Consider the following 23,423-nt stretch of genomic DNA (forward strand, 5'->3'; position numbering starts at 1 on the left):
CTTTAGAGTTAGTTCTTTTAAAGCCGTCTTTATTTCCTAGCTAATATCTCTACTTTTAAAACACTCTATTAAGTAGCGAGATATATACATCTATGCAGTTATTAACCGTTATCCAAAGCTGGCTAAGTATAATTATTATAAGTCTAAGTGAGGCCGTGGATAGGTTACTTATTAATAAGCTACTAGCCCATTAGAGATCTCTATTTAATACTTTCTTAAAATAAAATAAAATACACACCTATATATTACTTTAAAGTATAGAGATTAACCTTTTGATGTGTATGCGAGCGGCGGGTGCAGGTTGTGCGAATAAGTAAGCGAATGGCCGAAAGTTCGATTATGTAAAAAGTTACAAATGGTACTTTTGCGATAAGAAACACCGGCTTGTACTTTAGTACCAAAAATTCCGCGCTACAGGTTAATTGGTAGTCTTTATACTTTAGATAATATATATAACTAACCTATAATAGCACTAGCATTTACCACTTCCTATATTAAAGGCTACGTTATAAAAGATTAAGCATTCTAATTAATTGCGAGCGAAACCTAGTAATGTTAGCGGTTAGGTTAAACCAATAAGAAAAGGCTAATTAGTTAAAATTCTTAGCTAGTTTACTAAAATTAATGGGGGAAATAGAAGAGGTATATAATAAACTCTACGCTAAGCTTAAGAATAAAGAAAAGGATTTTAACTAGGTTATCTTTTGTTTTAATTATGCTCTAAAAAGAGGAGCTACTATTAACCGTGATTTAAGGCTATATATTATCCTAATTGGCGCTACTAAAAGGACCAGTCCTTTTAGTGCCAGTTAGCGGTTAACGGCTACCTTTATTAGCGACTTAGTTAATTAAGGTATATGTACAGTAGAAGGGTCGCGCAAGCCTATATAATTGGATTGTCTATAAACGAGGATCTAAAGCTAGAGAAAGGAAAGAAGACAGAGGGTAGCGCCGCTTAACGTTATATATAATCCTTTAGTCACGTAACGGCAATTATTTAAAACTATATAAAACTATCTACGACTATCCGCCATAATCCACCAATATCTACTAATATTTATTAGCTATAATCTACTAGTTTTTACTAGCGCTGTAATAACCTTAATAGTATTAATCTTATTATAAGTGCGTATTAATTATACCGATTAAATTACGCGGAATTATACCCTTTCTTTATAGAATTATATCTAAAATAGGTAGAAATACATTAGAAATACGTTAAAATAGTCATACTTAAAAGGGCATAAAATTATACTGTTTAATCGCTAAAATTAACTGGTAAAGAGGCGGTATATAACTTATGCGGTAGCGCGGCCGGTAGTAAGGATTAATTTAGACTACTAAGATTATTTTATTTTTTTACTAATTCCTAAATAGGGCGAACATAACATCCTATAATACTACAAGAAAAAGAAAAAAACTAAGAGTAATAGGCTATAAAGTATAAGATAGCAGAGAAGCGCTATATACCGTAAACATATAGTTTTTAAAATGCTTATACCTAAAGAGTATTATTCCTAATAAGTGACAATATAGGTCTAGATATAGGATTAATTCATCCTATCTAAAAAAAGAAAGATATCGCTTTTTAATATATTCCCTTACTTTACGCGAGTAATAGAAAAGGGTATATACTTCTAGCTTATAGGCGTAGAAGAGATACTATTAATTTATAATCTTTATAGGGCCCGGTTTAGGTTTAACTATTAGCTCTAAACTTAGCTCTAGAGTAGGAAGGATACCCTAATTATAATTATAGATAACCTTACGCTTAACTATAGGTTCTAGTACCCAGCATAGATTAAATAAGGCTTTAATTACGTTAATTTAATATTAGAAATTTTCTTATATTATAAGATCAGCTAGACGTTTATATAAGAGCTAAATAACGCGTTTTTGTCTAGGACTATACTCCACTAGTTTTAGTTTTTACTTTTCCTCGCGTAGACTAATAGCCAATAGCGCAAGCTATCGCCTTAAATCTTTAGTCTCGGTTTTATTAAAAAAGTTAAGCTATATTTCCTTCCATTTCCCCCTTTTTAAGGCCTTTTTTTATTTTTCTAATTCTAATAACGTAGATGATAGGGTTATGACGGCGATAGGGTTATGACGGTCGGCTACTACCGCTTCCTAATGTAGATGGAACACCAAAATACTGCCAAATACCTCAGAAGCAGCCGTTGGGTTGTGCACGATATAATGACATAACGGCGCACGACCTAACGGCTGCTTCTGAGGTATTTGGCAGTATTTTGGTGTTCCATCTACATTAGGAAGCGGTAGTAGCCGACCGTTATAACCCTATCGCCGTTATAACCCTATTATCTACGTTATAGCTTATCTATTATTCACACGCTTGCGGAGAAGAGGATTAATTAATCTGATTGGTGGGTACGGGCTTAAAGGCATTAATTAAGAATGGGTATATTCGCAAGGCCATTTACAGGGGATTGCCCTGCCTTAACTAAACGTGATGCCTATAGACCCGTGCGCAAGTATATTGCTATAGTATCTATTTATAAAGCCCAAAATATACAACTAAAGAAAAAGGTATAAGTGGGAGGGAAAGCAAGCAAGCAAGGCTCAATTTTGTAAATGTTAATAATATTAGTGTTGCTAAGATACAGGGGTGCTGCTGCAGTGCTCGCTTAGCTATATAGACATATCTATTTATTATTTACACGCTTACGGAAAAGAGGATTAATTAATCTAATTGGTGGGTATAGGCTTAAAGGCATTAATTAAGAATGGGTATATTCGCAAGGCCATTTATAGGGGATTGCCCTGCCTTAACTAAACGTAATACCTATAGACCTAGAAGCGCAGCGCCTGTACCATATAAGGTAGAGTAGGGGGAAGAAAAAATAAAAAATAAAAAAGGGGGGGAAAGGAGAGATTTAAGTTAATGTATTAGAGTGCTAAAATAGGCACTCCTATACGCTGTTGTGCCTAAATACCTTCGCCTATTATATCTAGGGTAAGTAATAATAAGAATAGTATTGGCGTTCTATATTGGAAGTTTATATTTAGCCAGAATAGGTTTTTTAGGGATAATGAATAGTAAAGCTAGAACGCTTGTGAGGACTACCGGCCTAGTTGCTGTATTTGGCCGTCCATGAAACCGTTATCTTAAGTATATTAAGCAGCACCTTTCTAAAACAAGTATCCGTTATAGAGCTTAGAGTAGAGGCTAAGAGCGGCAACTCTATACTTTAGCTTATTCCTAACCGCATAGCTTATAAAGGCCAATCTCTTAAAGTAAAAGAGAGGGGCGTTTCTGGGTTAGGGGTTATTTTTAAATAGGTGTTTTATAGCTTAAACTGCGTATTTAGGTTGCCCTAAAGCAGCAATCGTGATTAAGACTCCTTAGTAATTAACGTCCGTTTTACTACGCTTTAGATATAATATTATATAGTCCTCTACCAGCGTTATATTGTTTTTAGTACATTTTATAGCAGAGAAGGCGTGGCTATCTTTTTAAGCCTTGGTGTAGGTAATCTCGCCTAGATAAAGGAATCCTATAAAGGCCGTAGTGACGGCGGCGTTAAAGTTAAGATCCTTAATAGATTGGATATTTAGGGTAACTAATTAGGCGAGGATGTCTTTAGTAATTAGCAATCTTTTAGCTATAGTAGAGGGATTTATAGATGTTGCACTGTTTAGGATCCTCTTAATAATAGAATTATTAAAGACGGAGGTGTTATAATTAGCGTTAATATAGTGGGATTAAATTGCGGAGACATAGGCTCTAACTGTAGTAGGCTTAATACGGCTTATTCCTAGACTAGTATTACTAAAGATCTATTAGGTAATCCATTCTCCTAGATAGTAGAGGGGCGCTAGGTACTTTACCGCTTTATAAAAGTCGCAGTAGCCCTCCTAACTCTTAATTACGGGACGGTATAAATCTCTCGTTTTATTAGAGAGGCCGTGCTATAATAGTTAGCCAAAGCATTCTAAGGGGGCTTTTACCTTAATCTAGAAATTAGGTAGGGGGTCTTTAAGAGGAACTAGGTCTCCTATTTTAGCGTTAGATTAAATATAATAAAGAAGCGTATAGTAATGGTAAATTAGAAGTATCCTAATGCGGATATAGTAATAACACCCTATTACAATTAAAACGAGATAGAGTATTAGCTAGCCTATTTTCTATAGAGGAAACCTACTCTGTATAAAGTATAATATTATAGGCTGTGGCTAGTTAGAGGATCTTACGGAGCGGGTAATTACCTAATCCTTTTACTACCGTATTCTGGAATCCTAAAAGTGCTACTATGTTATCCGTATAGATATAGACTAAGCTATACTCCTACCGCGTTACCTAGAGCTAGAATGAGGTTATAATTGCTCGGACCTTCCGCTTATTAATTAGGGCAAGGCGGTGTTCTACATTAGGGTAGTAGCTTAAAGAATTATTTTAGGGTAGAGATACCGAATAGGGCGGCTATGTTGTCCCTTAAGAATCCTTAAGGAAGAAGAAGGCCCCGTAATTAAGAATCCCAGATATATTTAAGAAGAGATAAAATTATTTTCGATCCGTATCGTTAAAGAAGAGGATACCATTTAAAAGGGTAAGAGTATCTCTCCACCATAATAAGTCTTAGCGAAGTTTAGCTGTTAGCCGTTAGTAAGGATAACTACCTACCTTTATAAAAGTGGAGATAAACTCCTAGATAAAGCGGTTGTATAAACACCTAAGCCTAATTACCTAGGCGCTCTAAGCAAGTCTATTAGCTAGTTTTTAACTCTAAACTAGTATTAGGGATCTACCACTTAATGCTTTATTAATCTCCTTAATTGTAGTGGCCTGTTTTAAAAGAGAAAGACGCAGCTTAGACTTTAGAGTATTTATAATATAACCTAGGACTTCAGCTGTAGTGCCTTTAATATTCTTTAATTCATTTTATGGGATGCCTAATTCGTTGCTTAATTGGTTATATATACTAAGTAATTAAGGGAGGATAGAAGCGTTAGAGAGTATAAAGATAAAGTTATTTAGATAGTGCTCTAAGGCGGCGTTTAGGATATGTTGGATAAGTATTTAGTAGAATCCCTCCGTAAAAAGATTAAATAAAAAGGGTGTAGTTTAAAGGCTAAATAAGAGGCAACGTTTAAAATACACTACACCCTTCTAGAAGAACCCTATAAGGCGTTAAGCTTTAATAGAAAGTGGGATGTTCTAAAAGGCGTCCTTAATGTCCCTCTTAATAATTATACAACTATGGCCTATATATATAACGTATTAGAGAACCTAATTAACTGTTAAATATTATAGTGTGGCGAATGCTATAGGGATTAAGTTGTTAACAGATCGGCTAGATAGTAAGGATAAGTTATAAATACGGCGCCATCCCCTATCCGCTTTAGGTACTAAACCTAGTGGTAAGGATATAATAGGAGACGTTACCATTATAATCCTGCCTATGTTTAGATCGGCGCTAATCTTCTTTAAGATTAAAACCGTATTTGCGGCTATTAAGGCTTAGTTCTTCTAGGAGAGGAGCTTAATTTCTAGGTTTGCCCTAATCTAATATCTAAACTTTAAGATACTAATAATATTACGTTAGAGGTTGCTAGGGTACAGGGATAGATAACGCCCCTACGCTTAAATAATTAAGGGGGAGGGAGAGTCCTATAGAGGAGAGGAGGGTAGGAAAACTGGAAATGATGGTATAGTATTTAGCCTACCCGTACTATAAGGGTAGAGCACGGTTTTGGCGGAGTGTAGGTATAGCTTAATAAAATCTTCTTCCTCCTCTTTCTTTTCCTTATTAATACTTTCCTCTAGTAATTATTACTTATAATTCCTTGCAGCATATAGGCCACTGCACTTGCTATAGGTATATAGGAACTTGCAATCCTTACCTAGGTTATACTTCCCTCTATTAAAGCTATAACAGGTCCTTAAGATATTAGTGCTTACTCGCGCGTATTTTAAGATAGATGCGGATTTATAAGTACTAGAATTGCAATAGATATTTAGAAAGTTACTAAAGATCTTCTAGTTAGCTAGCTCTAACTAGTTCTTTTAAATAACTATAGAGTGGTGCTCTAAGGCTATAGTTATTAAGGGAGTAATTTGGTAGGTAGTAGATAGCTAGATAATTTAATTGTAGAAGGTAAGTATTTGGGGAATAAGATCTACCGAAAGATTCTTATATATAATGATTAAAATCATTATATAGTTAAGGAAGCCCTCTACCTATACTTTAACGAACGGGTAGTCCTTTATTGTCCCTTCTTTTAGTCTTATAAAAAGGACGCTGTTAATAATAAGGATATTATTCTAAGGCTTAGACTAGAGCTAGTGTATCTAGAGGCGAGAGAGGTTATTAGGCAAGAAAGTACCCTAAAATACCTTAAGTATCTCTTTATTTGGGACGCCAGGGAGGAGGGTATTTAGGATATTAGCTATAGATGGGAGCAACTTACCTGGTTTATTAATTGGGGTTAAGGATAATACTGCCGTAGCTAATCTTGCTGTTATTGTAGCGAGGCTTAATATATAGAGTTTAGTCACCTGATTTTTCTATTCTTTTTAGACGCGTAGCATTTTAGTACGGTTTTTCTGTTCCTAAAGGAGTTTTATTTTTCAGTTAATTGCCTAGTCCTTAACCTCCTTTACCTAAGCTTTTCTAATCCTTAGGTTCTCCTTATATAGTTACTAAAGCTATTCTTCAGCTTTTTTAGCGGCTAAAGTCTCGCGTTAAGCCGCGGAGAGAGGCGCTATTATAGAGAATGGAGACTGTAATGCCGGCGTATCGCCTAAAGGTATAGGGGAAGGTGAGGGAGACTGGTAGGTAACCTCTGAGGAGTTTAGCTCGTTAAGTGTGTCGTCGTTAGTTAAGTTTTTGAGGTTTTTATAGACGATTCGCGAAGGTTTAGACGAGCGTATAGGTCGTTAAGTTATTAATAGCAACAATTAATTATTAGAAATTGAGTAAATAAGGCATTGGCTCTTAAATGAAACTAATATGGAAAGTAAGCAAGCAAGGCTCAATTTTGTGAATGTTGATGATGTTGGTGTTGCTGAGATGCAGGGTGCTGCTGCAGTGCTCGCTTAGCCATATAGACATGTCCATATATATAATTTATACTCTTTACTCCTAAGTACCTATGCATTTTTAAGAGTACTATATAGTTCCCTAGTTTCTTTAAATAAGGTATTACGCTACTAATAAAGCTCTATAACAAGTAGATAAGTCTTAAAAGAATTATTTATTATATCTATAACCGCTTTAAAAGCCCGCGGGTTAATATCCCAACTAATATACGTTAAAGACTTTATAAGTGCGTTAGTAAAAGGGCGGCTAAAGAAAGCAGCCTAAACATTATATAAAATCCGCTTATTTATATAAGCCTAATAAATACTAGCATCTTTATAACCTATAACCTATTGCAATTAAGCTTAGGTTGCTATAGCGTTAACTACTTTACCTATTCCTTGTCAAATATTATAGGGATTAAAATTTTATATTATTTCGGCTATAAAGCCTAGCCGCTAAATATAGTAGAGGAAAGTATAGTAGGGTATAGGCTTATCTAAAGTTCTAATCCTATCTACTATTATAATTACTTACTAAAATATTAGTTTATTTTCCTAGCTTTTCTTCTATCTTAAACGCGAGGTTATTTAATACGGGTTAACTTAAACCATAAAAACCTACTTAATAGTCTAGAATTTAAGTTTAAAGGCATTATTAAGTGTTAAAACATTAATCACGTAACGTAGTTACGGGACTACGAAGTGAGACTAACTATCTAACCTTAGAGCAACCCCTTTCTTCTAGACAATAATTAACTACTAACTTCAACACCGTATACGTACCACTATAAGTGATATTCGTGCACGTTAATAAAGAGAGTTATACTAATACTAATTAGTAGACGTATAGATTAGGAAATACGCAATAGCTAGCGCTTAAGAAGTAGCACTAGAAATAGTTTACGATCGCCTAGTTCTTATCTGTTTTATTAAAGGAGAAAGCTATATTACCCTTAAAGCTTAAGACCACGTATTAACTTAACTGCTAACGCGTTAAATCGCCTAGAGAATTATATCTTTACTTAGAGAAGATTATAACCTCCCTTAAGCTTAAGAGAATTTGTACTAGCTTTACAGCTAATATAACAGATCGCTAAGAGAATAGCAATCTTGCTAAGAACACTTTATAGGCCTAACGGCTGTAGAGAACGTACACACTACCCTTGACCTTAACCTTAACCTTAACCCTTAACCTTAACCTTAACCTTAAACCTTAAATCTTAAACCTTAAACCTTTATAACCTTTACCTAAACGTATACTGCTTTACACTATAATAGAGTAGTAAAAAAAGATATCAAAGCATAGTAATGGAATTACTGCTACTATAGCTTCTAAAGATAAGCTAGGAGACTATATAGCAATAAAGGTCTACGTATATATATAGGAGAACTTTATATACTATACACTATAGACAGTATTTAAGGAGGAATTTAAAGGCTTTACTACTAAGAATTTTAAACGCATACGAACCGATATAAGAGCAAAGTTACGTATCTATTTACTTAAGAGAGGAGTGTATATCGGAAAGTATAATAACAGATATTTAATCTTAGAAGCACTATTTAACCTCCTTTAAAAAGAAGAGTTTCATAAATAGACAGACAAAGAGATTAGTCTAGCCCTTAATAATATTAAGCTAATAATTACTATAGCTCTATAAGACTAACTTAATTTAACCTTAGATAAGCTTACTATAGCTCTACCAGCATTAACACCCCTTTATAGTCCCTTACTAGCTACATAAGTATTACTAACTCTTCCACCAGCTATTTTAACTGCTATACCACTAACTACTCTAATTACTGCACCACCAGCTACTCTAATTGCTGTACCACCAGCTACTCTAATCGCTACCCCTGCTACCCCTACTACCCCTCCCGGTCCTTAATCCTCCAATTATAACTAAGTCCACACTCTTATTAACTAATTGCTATAGTCGCAGCAACTATAGCAGCCGTAATAGCTACCTATATATATACCACCTAAACTAGTCGTATTTAGTGTAGAGTAAGGACCTAGGCAAGGGCCTAGATATAATAAGGAGGTAGCTATAATTGCAAAGATCTACATAAATAACTAAAAGTACGATAGAGTTAGTAATAGCTTTAACTTTAAGTTAACTATCTTCTATAATATCTGTAAGAGATCTGGCTTACTACCAGAAGGCTACGTAGTAGCATTCCCTAGCATGCTAAAAAGGCTTACTTAGGACCACTACTATAATAGCAACCTTAAGTTAAAACCTTTTACTAAAGCCTGTAACTATATATAATAGTTCTTTAAAGGGCTAGAATACTACTATAAGAACCTTATAGAGTGGAACAGTATAACCCTCTAAGGAGTTATGGATAAGAACCCTAATAAGTTAATCTATTAGAACTTCTAACTACTTATAAATAAGCTGCTAAAACAACGCTATAGACTATACCTAGACTTCCGTATAAACCATATTCTTATAAATAAGCTAGTTACTACTTACTAGGGAGTACTAGTATACCATATTACTGTCTCCAACCCTTTAAAAGACCTTTCTTAGTTAATCAGCAAGCTATAATCCTCTATTATTGCGTAGGAAAAAGAATACCCCCTATAGGCCTTAATAAGATCATCTTATTAAGCCTTCTTTATAGATTAACGCTATTACCAAAATAACCAGAATTAAAACCAAAACACCAATCGCTACGGTAGCAATCGCCCCTATAGAACTAACGGTAGACTAAAGGCTAAGTGCTACATCTATAAGAAGGAGGACTACCGTTTATGAAAATATATAGAGGAGGAGCGTAATTAGTCCAGAGACGACTATAAGAGACGTTTTATTAATATTAAGGGCCGTAATAAGGGTAACTTTAACAACCACTTTAAACAATACGTCGCCGTCTACGAAAGAGATAAAGAGGATAACTTAAACTTTAAAGCCTACATATACAATGCTAATAACTCTAGAAGCGATGCCGGAGAACCTAATAATAGTTCTACCTATATCACTACCTTTGGAACACTTACTATAGAGGAAGCAACCTCTATAAGCGTAGAACTAGCTAATAAGGCTTATATATACCTGCTTACGGCTTTAGAACTTACCATAGAGTCCACTACGGAACCTTATATAGAGACCGACCTATTTACCTACAGTATAGCTACAGCCACAGCGTTATAATACACCTTAACGGTCTTTATAGGAATTATAATTAATATAGGTGCTTCGCGTAAGTCTATAGCTGGCTATAGTTAATTCCAAGCTCTATAGGCCGTAGATAAGTTTATAAGTCTTAACACGTCAACTAAGGGCTAAGTAACTATCTAATTTGGGATTAGAGCCTCTATATCTATTAAAACTATAGATATTAACAGCCCTATAGGCAAGATATAATTCTATATCGTTAAAGTAGATACTTTCTTCCTACTTTACTTAGCAGATATAGATAGACTCTATATTAAATACAATAACTTAAAGGACGTTATTATTACTCGCACTAAAAGGGTGCTAGTAGTCAGATAATTTAGTCACCCATTTCTCTTATAGAGCTTCTCCTTATAGTCTTATTTAGTTAAGTCTTTTAATATAAACCCTTGCTACTTAACTAACGTAGAACTACAATATCTATACCGTCGATTTGGTTACCCGTCAGTTAATAGACTATAAAAGCTTCTTAATAAGGCTAGCCACAGCTATAATATTAATAGATCCGCTATTAAAGAACTAACTAGACTCTGCTACTACTACTAGAAGTTTAGTAGATCTCTAGGTAGATTTCGCTTTACCTTATAAGACGACGTTAATTTTAATTATAATATCATCGTTAACATTATATATATTAGCGGCTCCCCCCTACTACACGTAGTTGACAAAGCAACTTAATTTTAAGCTAGTAGATAGCTATAAGATATTAGCGCCAAGCACACTTAGGATATTCTACGGATATACTAGATTAATAGCTACTTAGGACTACTAGACCTAATCACCACAGATGCTAGGAAGAACTTTATTAGTAAGGAGTTTAAGCACTACGCTACTACTATAGGAGTAACCACAAAGTCAGTTTTAGTCGAATCACATAATTCCATTGGAATGGTAGAGCGCTACTACGGTCCGCTACGACGAGCCTACCAAATTATTACGACTAAAATCCCTAAAATTAGCAAGGAGATGGCCTTACAAATAGCCTTTAAAGCTATTAATAATATGGCTGGCCCAGAAGGCCTAGTTCCTACACTCCTAGTCTTTAGAGCTTACCCCTAAATAGTTAAATTGGACGCGCTATTACCTTTAGTTACACAGCGAGCTGCGGCCATTAAGAAAGCAATAGTGGAAATCCAGAAGCTATAAGCTAAACAATAGATCGCTAACGCTCTTAATATACGAAACGGACCATAAACTGACGCTATTTACGGCCTCCCACCTAGTTCGCCTATCTTAGTCTAGAGAGAAGGCAATACTAGCCAGAGTAGTTATTAGGATAGGCCATATACGCTACTTACCGTTAATAGTAAGACTTATACTGTAAAGCTACTAAATAGGCCTATAACCTTCCGCTCTATGGTTATAAAACCTTACCTACTAGACCTATAAGACCTAGTTAAACCACAAGAGCCTATTAAATTAGCTAAACTAGTACCTTTACCAGCTAAACCTTAATTATTACCTAAAGCCGAATTATAGCTACCGCTAAAGCAAGGCAGAGGTTACCCCTATAAATACCTATTACTTACGGCTATTACAGACACGGCTACTATAGACGCTATAATAGATATAGGTGCTTTTACGGGTGATATTGCAGATATTGCTAATATCACTATCTATTTACAGAACAATGATAACACCTAATTTAGCGCTTTATAATAAAAGGAGGTTATAGGCCTACTTAAGAAAGGCGTCTTTAAGATTATTAAGCTACATAATATACCAAAGGGGGTTAGACTCTTTAACTTACGGTTTATTAATAAGATTAAGAATAAGGAAACTAATAGAGCCTTTAAGAAATTATAACTTATTATATAGGCCTATAATAATTTAGAGAAAGAGCTAGTCCTTACTTAGTTACTAATAATTTAACGGGTTAGCCAGCGGCTGATTCTCTATATCGCTGCTATACTACTATAGATATAACTCTACCTCTAAGACATCTTATAAGCCTACGTCCAGTCTACTATAAACCTAAACCGCGAGTTTTATATATAACCACTATATAAGCTAAATAAACAATTAGGAATTAATACGGACTCCATTTTAAAGGTTATAAAGCCACTTTATAAAGTACCTAAAGCTAAAAACCACTGGTTTAAGACCTACTATTTACACCACGTTAATTAGCTGCGAATAAACTAGTCCACGTACGACCCTTACTTGCTCTACAGCGATAAGCCTTTTAGAATTGTTAGCCTATAGACTAACAACACACTATTCCTTATAGATAATACCTTTATAGAAGCTAAATAAAGCAAACTACATAAGGCTAAATTTATAGCTAAGGAGCGAGAGTAATTAACCGTTAATATACCAATTAAGTTTAACAGAGGATTTATTCAATTAACATAAGATAGGAGTATTACGCTAACGCAAAGGCGCCAGTGTAAGAACCTTAGTGTGGTTAATACTACGCTAGTAGACAGCACTAGCTCTAGAGGAGTTACGCGTAGCCTGCTTATACTAAAGGACTAATATATCGCTTAACGCGCTAGAGGAGCCTATATCGCCTCAGTCTGTTAGCTAGAAGCCTTATTTAACCTATTCTTTACTACCTAGGTAATTAACCTAGTTAAAGATAATATAAAGAGTCTTAATAAGTAATTAAGCTAGCAAATTAAGAACGCAAATAGAGGCCTAAAGTTCGTTAAGTTAGATATTAATACCTTATAACTCCTAGTATTTACGGACGCTTCCTTCACCAATAATAAGGACTTATCTTCGCAAATTAGCTACGTACTTATACTAGCAGACGCCTTAAATAAGGCAAATATTGTTTACTAGTCCTTAATTAAGTGCAAAAGAGTTACTAGGAGTGTATTAGCCTTAAAGTTATACGGTATAGCGCATGGTTTTAACATAGGCGCTATAATTAAATCCACGCTAGATAAGGTCTTACAGGTTAACTTACTACTTATTCTCTGTACTAATTTAAAGTCTTTATATAACTATCTTATCCAACTAGGAACTACGTAAAAGAAACGCTTAATAATTAATATAATATGCCTTTACTAAGCTTATAAATAAAGATAGATTACTAAAGTTAAGTGGATTAATGGAGATACTAACCCTACGGACGCTATAATAAAGGGTAAGCCCTATATAGCACTATTATAGCTTATTAATATAAATCGAGTCAAATTATAGGCCGTAGGGTAGGTTAAGCGAACGGATTTGACTTTGGTTTAGCGTTAGCGCTAGTACTAAGTAAGCTAATAGCGATTTTCTATCCCGGGGATGGAAAATCCTAATTAGTTAGCAGAAGTTAGGTTTGGCAGAATTTGGCAGAATTCAGTATTATAGCAGAATTTGGCAGAATTCGGTAACATGGCAGAATTTGGCAGAATTTGGTAATATGGCAGAATTTGGTAGAAAGTCGCTATTGCGTATACGTTACGAGTAGTCTAGAAGACTTAACTTTGGAGTGTAGATTAGCCTTCTTTTTAGAGTTGCTCCAGTGTTGGAATATTAATCACGTGATGTAGTTATGGGACTATAAAGCGAGACTAACTGTCTAACCTTGGAGCAACCCCTTTCTTCTAGACAACAATTAACTACTAACTTTAACACCGCATACGTACCACTATAAGTGATATTCGTGCACGTTGATAAAGAGAGTTATACCGACATTAAGAATTCCTAGGATAATTATACAAATTATTATATTAAAGATTAGGTTATTAACCTTATAAAGATAAAATATCTTACTATATCCAATTTAGCATTTATTAAAGAGAAACTTATTATATATACCTTACTATTTAGAATTCCGTCTATACCCTTTAGTAAATTATAAATTAATCTCCATAGTAATAAGGTCCTATTTAGCCCCCGGCTCTTAAATAAGGATAAGTATAACATATTTATAATATAAAGTATTAATAGGTTTGTCCTTTTCCTTAGATCCTTCGCTAATTCCGTTATATTGGTTATCTATTTCACTATTATCTTCGTCTTTACTATCGTCATCCCTATCTCTATCGTCAATTTTATTATTACTTATGCTATCTCCTACTCCCCTATTCTTATTATAGGTCTTAAAAGCGCATTAGGTTACCGCTTTCGCATTTCTCTTTATATAAACTAATACGCCTAGCTGAGATGCTATATATATATAGATAAGTATTAAAAATATAAGTTATAGACTATATCACCTATTTAGAAATATAGAGGTATTGTAAGCCTAGTAATAATATAAAACCCAAAAAATATTATTAACATTTATTACTGGCTTCTCCTTAGTAAATATATTAAGCCTATTATTCTTAGTTAATAGTCCATTAATATACTATAATGGTTAGCGGGATTTTATAAATATTTAAAGTAATTTCTATATATTATTAATTTCTTTATTAATGTCTTTAGGCCAATCCTTTTTAGTATATTTTTAATAGAGCTATTACTAGTGTTTATATTTCTAATAAATACTAGTCCTTTTCCGTAATAGATAATTATCTACAATCTACTAAAGAAAAATTTTAACGTTATGGTTTAAGGCATTCTTAAAAAGTTAAGTAGGGTTTTTTTTTATATTTTTATAAAACCTAAATAATAAGCTATAAAATTGCATTTTAAATAAAAGCACTCTTACCTTAACCATTATGTTAGAATTTTGTTTGTATTATTCTTTATTACTAGTAAATAATTTTTCTTTACTAGACCTATCTTCTTAAATTCTTCGCGGAGTTTTTTATAATGCTTAGCCGAATATTTTAGCTGCGCTAGTGGCTTACGTTATTAGATAGGCGGATATTTAAGTATCTATCTAGGTTTCTACCTAAGTTTATGCCTATGCTTACGCCTAGGTTTATACCTTAGGCTTTTCTTTAGCTTATTACATAGGAAGGATATATATTAATTTAGTTCCTAAAAAAGAGGGTATTGCTATAGTAATAGGGCGGGCGCGGAGTCTAACTTATTGACCTGAGGTACGAGTGGTCTATATATTCGGGTTAGGGTCCTAGATTTCAAACTTCTGCTAAGCCAACTTCTAATTGGTTGGAACTCCCGCTTCTAATTGGTTAGAAAAAAACTTGCGCGCGGTAAGTAATGGCAGAATCTACGTAACGAACTTCAAAACCCAAAGCTCTAGAAAAGCTCTGTACTAAGCTCTACTAAAGCCCTACAAAAGCCCTGCATAAAGCTCCGTACAAAGCTCTATAAAGCTCTACTAAAAGCTTTACTAAAGACTTTGCAGCACCTCTGCCCACCCAGTATACTAGCCACTCAGTAAATAGAGCACTATGCGCAGTAGGGTCCAAGAGGGTCTCCTCCTTAAAGCTCTGCTTAAAGCTTTACTTAAAGCCCTATACGGAGCTCCAAAGCTACTAATACGCAGCACTAATATACTAGGAAGGTTCCGCAATCGGTTATATAACCGCCGCCTATACAGTTAATTGCCGTACAATCGTCTCTACAAACGGCTCTACGAACGGCTCCATAAATGGCTCCATAAACAACTCCACAAACGGCTTTACGAATGGCTCTATAAACGTCTGCACGATCGCCCGTATAAACGTCCATACAACTGCTCATGCGATCGTCTCTACAAACGTCTCTACAATTAATCACCCGTACGAGCGTTTGCATCCTACACGTCTATACGTGGCTCTATAGAAGCTCTACACAAAGCTCTACACAAAGCTCTACACAAAGCTCTACATAAAGCTCTACACAAAGCTCTGCAAAAGCTCTACTAAAAGCTCTACTAAAGTCTACTAAAGCCTCTGTAAGAGCTCTGCCCACACAGTAAATGGAGCACGCAGTGCGCAGGGGGGTCCAAGGGGTCTCCCCCTTAAAGCTCTACTCGAAGCTCTGCTCAAAGCTCTACTCGAAGCTTTACTTAAAGCCCTATACAGAGCTCTAAAGCTCTACTAACTCACAGCACTAATATACTAGGCAGGTTCTGCAATTGGCCGTATAGCCACCCATACAATTAATCGCCGTATAATAGTCTCTATAAACGGTTCTACGAACGGCTCTATAAACGTCTACACGATCGCCCGTACAAACGCCCGTACAAACGCCCATATAAACAATTAATTAAACGTCTATATGATCAATCGATTAAATATCTATACAATTGCCTATACGATTGTCTCTATAAACGTCTTTATAATTAATCGCCCGTATAAACATCTGCACGCCTATATATAGCCCTATAGAAGATCTATATAAAGCTTTACACAAAGCTCTATATAAAGCTTTACAAAAGCTCTACTAAACGCTCTACTAAAGCCTCTGCAAGAGCTCTGCCTACGCAGTAAATAGATTACGTAGTGCGCAGGGGGGTCCAAGGGGGTCTCCCCCTTAAGCTTAAAGCTCTACTTAAAGCTCTACTTAAAGCTTAATACGGAGCTCTAAAGCTCTACTAACATACGGCGCTAATATACTAGGAAGGCTCTACATAAACGGCTCTATAAACGGCTCTACAAATATCTACACAATCGCCCGTACGAACGCCCATATAATTAGTCGATTAATCAATTAATTGCCTATATAAACGCCTATACAATTAATCAATCAATTAACTAAACGCCCGTATAAACGTCTCTACAAACAGCTCTATAAATAGCTCTATACACGGCTTTACGCACGGCTCTATAAACGTCTATACAATTAATTAATCAATTAATTGCCTACACAAACGCCCATACAAATAATTAATCAAACGCCTATACAATTGCTTATACAATCATCTCTATAAATATCTCCGCAATTAATCGCCAGAACAAACGGCTGCACATCTATAGGTGGCTCTACGCAAGTCTCTATATAAAGCTCTATATAAGGCTCTACCAAAGCTCTATATAAGGCTCTATTAAAGCTCTATATAAGGCTCTACCTAAAGCTTACCCCCTACTACGAAGCATAACAGAGGTATAAGATTTACGAAATAAATCCATACCTACTAGTATATATTAATTAAGCTCTATACAATAAAGCTCTAAATTAAAGCTTTATATTAATTAATCGGCTTATTAATTATAAAGTTGGGTTAAAATTTTTATTAGGGGGTACTAACGATCCGCATATTAAATTAAGGTGAGGTAAAGTAATAGAGTAAGTCGGGTAATAGTATAAAATTATTAATATAATTAGCAAAATGGTAGAGAATATTAAGTAGGTATAGAAAAGGAACTAAAGTAAAACATATCTATAGGAAGAGAAAGAAGAGTAAACTAATATAGTTAGTTAATAGAAGTAATGCCGCGTAGAAGTGAACCTTTAAACCGGAAAAGTAACAGTCCGACGTCCAAGCGGGCTTAGACCGCCTGGGCCACGCGCGCTTAGGCCAAATCTCAACGTTGCCACTAAAGATAAGCCCCATTCTCGGAAAAGTTAGCAAGATTCTATATACGGCTTAGTTAATGCCTAGAAATACCTAGTACGCCTTAATATAAGATAGGGTTGGAGTTAGGCTTACTCTAAAAGTATAAGATAATATATCGCATTTTATATATTTTCTAAGAAAAAAATATACATTTGGTCCTTTTTCTAGTACTTAACGGACTGTTATAATAGAACCTAGCGCCAGGTTTCCAAAGGCACGTAATTACTAGTAAAATTGGCTTAAAGCTTCTTTAAGACCAAAAAGTAACCGTTTAGTAACCGTCTGGTAATAGTCCAGTAGAGGTCTAAATATAGTAAAGGTAACTATTCTTAAGGGGTAGTACCAGGAATTTGGCCTTATCTACTAAATTTTCTAAGAAAATCTTAAAAGCGGGCATGCGCCGTAAGCACGAATTTTTTAACATAGCAGATACTAAATCTTATCATAAATTCTAAATGCGCACTTATAATTTATCGGAAAAAACAAGAGGAAAAACCGTAAAGATGTTTTATCGTTTTATTGCGCTAATTAAGATCATTATTATTCTAAGGCTAAGATTCCCCTTTAAGTTCTTAGTATTTCTAAGTAATTTAGTAATTACTCTTATATACCTCCACCTTTGAACCTTTTTAATATATAAAAACTTCGTTAAAACCCGGCGATTTTCCTTAATATTTAGCTCTTGCCCTTATAATATCCTCGGTATTAATTGTTTAACGTTTTAACTAAGCTTTTAATACTATTTCTATCTATTTTATACGCCTACTCTACTTAGAGCTCTTATTAACCGTAGAAAAGTCCTCCTAAAAAGCAGTTTTACTAAAATACATGCTATATATTGATATAATAGTCTATAAAATAAAGTATAATTAGTAAATATAGGTAGGGCTTTTAATATAAATTAGATATATTAATACCTTTTACTCTAAATAGCCCTTTTTTAAGGTTTCCTAAGACTCTTTTACTACGCCACGGTATAATTAAGCCCAATATTTTAATAGAATTGGAACACCTTTTACTTTTATAAGTAAAGAGTAGTGCTAATTATAAAATAATTAAGAAATATTATCAGTATAACTAATAATTCCGTGCGGCTATATAATATCCTTATTTAAGAACTTTAGTAGTTTTCCGTTTATAGTAATTTCCCTAAATAGGCGATAGTTTTCTTAAAGTGGCAGAGAAGATTTGAGGGTATTTAACTAGAAAATTGAGGTTGATACTTAAGGTTGGTTAAGGTGCTAATTAAACTAAGATAGATTTTATATAAGTTCCAAGAAAGTCTCCTAAAGACCTTACTGTACTAAAGTAAAATCTCTAGCAGTCTTAATATTTAAGTTAAAATTAAATGAATTCTACCTTTAAATAGTAACCTCTGCTTAGAGAGGTAAAGCGCGGTCTCTTTTTTAATGCAGCTAAGATATATTAGAGGAATTCTCGGAGACTAAAAGAGTATAAAAGTGGGCCTTGGAGGAACTAAAAAGTAAAGGCATCTTTTAGTATTTTTAAAGATTATTTACACGGTATAGGTGAATTCTTAGAGGATTAACATCCTTTATATTAGATTCTTTAAAAAACTATACTGTTTCTCCTTTATCTTACCTAAATAAATTAATTATATTTTTCTATTAAGGATATACTCTCTTTATAGTTATACTAACATTTCCTTATAAATTGCGATCTCTTTATATATTCTTCTTCCTAATTAAATAAATTCCTTAGCAAACCCAAGAAGCCGTTTATTTTAAATGGCAACTATAGCATCTTAAGCTTTATTTCTCATTAAACCTAAGGTCCCTCCTATACCCCAATTAAGCTACTACTTTTTTCTTTTTAATAAAGCTATACTATAAAAACAATTATTATAATAGAGCTTTTTAAGATTTTATTAAAATATCTCAAAATTTTAAATATTTAATTTTAGATTTGTATAGCGAAAATAGCTGTATTAGCGGTTTTTTCTATAAACACTAATTATTTTTTAGATTTCTTTAATAAAGGACTTACCCCGCACCTTATTTTTACTAAAAACCTTCTAATTGTTTTTTACACACTACCAGCCTTAGAAAATTTAAGAATTACTTCTGTTCTTTTTAGAAAATATCTTATATCTCTTAAATTAACTCTTTTCTTTTATTATTAGATACTAAAACTCCCTTAAATCCTATATAGAAAGCTATAGAAGATGCCGAAATTAATAAGGAACTTAATAAGCAACAAGAGATTTTAGTAGCAGAAACTAATAATTCTGTTAGAATTAATAAGTTATTTAAAACCGTATATAAGGCTACAGAGGGTGCATTAGCACCTATAACTTTATCAGGTTATACAGGGTATATTTCCTATATATTTTAAGAATTTAGTTAAAAACACTTATATCTAATAAGGTAATTCTAGGCAAATTAAAAATTATATTGGATTTGTGAAAAAGGAAGCCCTAGAGCTCGAAAAGTTCATTAAAAAGCCAAATAAAGACGTTCCACCATTAATATGCCTATGGATTTAGTCTGTCTATAAAAAGGCCAAACCTAGCTCATCTTCTTAGTTACTATAAGAAAGTGAGAATAGAACCTGGTTATATGCGCAAAAAATGCGTGCAGCAGTCTCCTATTTCTATGCTCATGAGGTTCATCTTGGAAGTAATAGATTTTCTAAAAAAAGCAATGGAGAATGGATAGGAAACCTAACACTTTTAGATATTGTGGCAAGATATATAAGAAGTCTACATAGACAAAAGGTATATTTTCTTTCTCGGTAATACCATTATTTTTTTACTATTTGCTATAACTAACGCTATTTTATAGACTTGCGCAGGAGAAGCACAAGAAAGTATAAGAGTAATTACTACGTTAAAGCTTTAAGAGCTTTATGAATATAACGCAAATCTTAAATATATATCTTAGTTATCCCGTCTTCCTACAGGCCAAGGAGGACGGATTTGGGGAGGTGTTTATCAGCGAATTATAATAAGCCTTATGTATGCGATAGCTTTTGCCTATTTTCTTAGATTTAATAAGGTTCTGCGTATTAAAGTTCGGCATATTTAAATCCACGACCTTACTACTGGAAAGGTTAAACTTATACTTGATTTTCGGAAAACACATTAAATAGGAGGTAAGATCTTAAATTTTTAAAATATAACTACTTAATCTTAACGGCTTTATAGAAATCCAACCCTTTTTTCTCTACTTTAACCAAGAAGAACCCTAGCTTAATGTACCGACTTTCCTACTTAAATAGCTAGATATCTTAAAAGTTACGTTAGGTTACTTATTTAGACTATTTAATGCATTTAACCAGCCAATGGTTAGTAAAAATGTTAAATTAGTAGGTTTTTTATTATTTTATAGAGAGTTTATTATTTTAATATTTTATCTAGGCCTCTAGTGTTTTTTTTTAGAATTTTTGATAAAATCTTATTAATATTGGGGAAGATCCGCTTATTTATGGGGGCCACTCCTTTTAAAGGGGTGGCGTTTAGTATTTTTCTAGTAAAAAACGCTGGGGAATTCGGAAATTATATAGTTGGGGAGGCTGGAGCTTAGAGTTTAATTCTTTAACAATTGTGCGGTATCTTCTTAGTAGAAACGATGATTTAATTAAATCTCGCGAGGATTATATGAATCCTAGGGCTCAAAAAGGTACCTTATATCCTTATTGTGGAAGATCTTATAACTGTGCATAATAGATATAGCTATATATTTAGCGTAAGTAGTAGGGTTATAATAGTTATAATATTTATTATAATAAGGCCTTATTATTTTCCTAAATAGACTTACTACCTAATTACTAGCCTTCTTATACTATTAAATAATTAACTTTTAATACTCCTATTTAAACTAATAGTATTAGTTAATAACTATTACTTAAACTAATTATATAGAAAAGAGAGCTTTTATCTAACCCTTATATAAATATAATAGCTGGAGCTCTTACTGCACCCGGCCTAAAAAAGACTAAAACCAACTAAAAGAACCCTAAAAAAATACCTAGAGAATCCCCCTAAGATGCATGCATTGTAGGGGAGGCATACATTAAATAACGGTGGTTTATACTCGCGCGCGTCTACCAGAACTATGCCTAGTAATAGCCCTCTATAAAAAAAAACGGGCGAATACCATACTATAAAGCGGAAAGACCTCTATTAAGAAGGCATCTAACAAAATATAAAGCCTATTAGACGCGTTTAGTATCTATAGTTACGGAGAAGCAACCGTTAGCTATAACGAACTAATATAGCTAGTAGAATGGCTCCGCTAGTTTAGTAAACCTTAGGCGCCCCTCTAGTAAACCCTTAATTAAATCCTCTAATGGCTAAACAAAATTAAAAATAAATAAAACCCTTTTTTACCGGTGAACTATACCTAGGCCGCCGTAGCTGCGCTTCTATAATATAGGGAACCTACCCCCCTAAAGATAATATCTGGGTATATAATTATAATATAACTAAATATAGAAAAAGTAGAGGGGCTTAGGGGATAATTAGAAATAGAAGTCCTTATAGAGATTTATAAAGAGGTTTATAACGCTATTATAGTCTAATACCTTAGGAGCGGAAATATTAGAGTTACCCTAAGGGACTAATAGGTAAAGGAATAAGCCGTAAGGGTAGGGGACAGGCTAGGAGAATGTATTGGCATAAAAGTGCTCTATAAAGATTATCCAGTTAAAGTCTTAGCGGTTCCCTTAAGCCTTAGGGTAGAAAAGGGACGCTAGGCGGATAATATAGTAACTATATATAAGATAGTAAAATAAACGGAACGCCTTATACTAGGACTTAAGATTACCTAAATCTAATAGCTATAATAGGAAAATATAAACTAAGTATATAACGAGAATAATAAAAGAATATAAGGGTCGCCAGAGATTTGCTAGGGAGGCGCTAGTTAAACGCATAGCTCCCTTATTGTCAGTATATATATACTAGGAATATAAAAACTCCTTATCTAAAAAGGTATTATTATAAATGGCCTTATATACGATATAAGGCTCTAAAATATAACTATAAGACTCTACTTAGAATAATAACTATTGCTGACGTATAATGTGAACATACCTAATCTAAATGCGCAGTATAGGGGTGCTACGGCCACTAATAGTAGCAGGACTCATAAAATATAAGATATTGCTTAATATACACTAAAAAAAATGGAAACTACCACTGAAGCCCACATATAGGCGCTAGAGAAAGAAGAAGCACAATATTAAAATATAGGGGGAGACGAGAAGGATAAGAGGCCTTAATACCTACGCGAAAACGAACTATACAGGCTACGCTACCGAATATAAAATAGAAATAAGCAGCAGCCGATAAAGCTAGAGCGACGCCATAGGTACCTATCTAAGACATAATACTACCTATAAAACTATGGACTAACCTGAGAAAACTAAGCACTTAATGGGCAAGAAACAATAGGACCACGCGATAATACTTAGAACTTTATAGGGATAATAAGGGTTATAGAACAGTAAGGAGAGCAGCAGATATATATACATCGCTAAATATTATAGAGTATAACAGGAGTATAAGTATAGTTAATGGCAATTAAATAGCCTCAATTTGTAGAAAGTAAAAATTAGCGTACGCTAACTATACGCATAGGATTATAAAAATATATATATATAAATATAGATAAAAGGTAACACAGGGCCGATATAATGACTATAACGGGTTAAGGGAAGATATAGTACCTAAATATATAAAACCTAAGACTAATAACCCTTAAGAAACTAATTAGAGTTTATAGGCCTAATTAAATAAGAAGAGGACTAAGCCCGTATTGTAACGGAACCTTATAGCAAGAACTACGGTAGGTCCTGTTATTGGCTAGGTGTATAGGAAATGCAAAAACAATAG

At 33.9% G+C, this 23,423-nt stretch overlaps 2 protein-coding genes across 2 annotated transcripts; both read left to right on the forward strand.

The window, feature by feature from the left end:
- Positions 1–20,123: 20,123 nt before the first annotated feature.
- On the forward strand, positions 20,124–20,324 carry K441DRAFT_576979 (uncharacterized protein; the record flags this gene model as incomplete). The annotated part of the gene is made up of 1 exon (XM_067644219.1): positions 20,124–20,324. A coding segment is annotated over one exon (201 nt), but the record flags the coding sequence as incomplete, so codon positions are not given.
- Positions 20,325–21,068: 744 nt separating this feature from the next.
- On the forward strand, positions 21,069–21,251 carry K441DRAFT_577279 (uncharacterized protein; the record flags this gene model as incomplete). Its single annotated transcript, XM_067644233.1, has 1 exon — positions 21,069–21,251. A coding segment is annotated over one exon (183 nt), but the record flags the coding sequence as incomplete, so codon positions are not given.
- Positions 21,252–23,423: the final 2,172 nt, after the last annotated feature.

This window comes from Cenococcum geophilum (genome assembly GCF_001692895.1).
Source record: "Cenococcum geophilum 1.58 unplaced genomic scaffold K441scaffold_43, whole genome shotgun sequence".
NCBI classification, from domain to species: domain Eukaryota; kingdom Fungi; phylum Ascomycota; class Dothideomycetes; order Gloniales; family Gloniaceae; genus Cenococcum; species Cenococcum geophilum.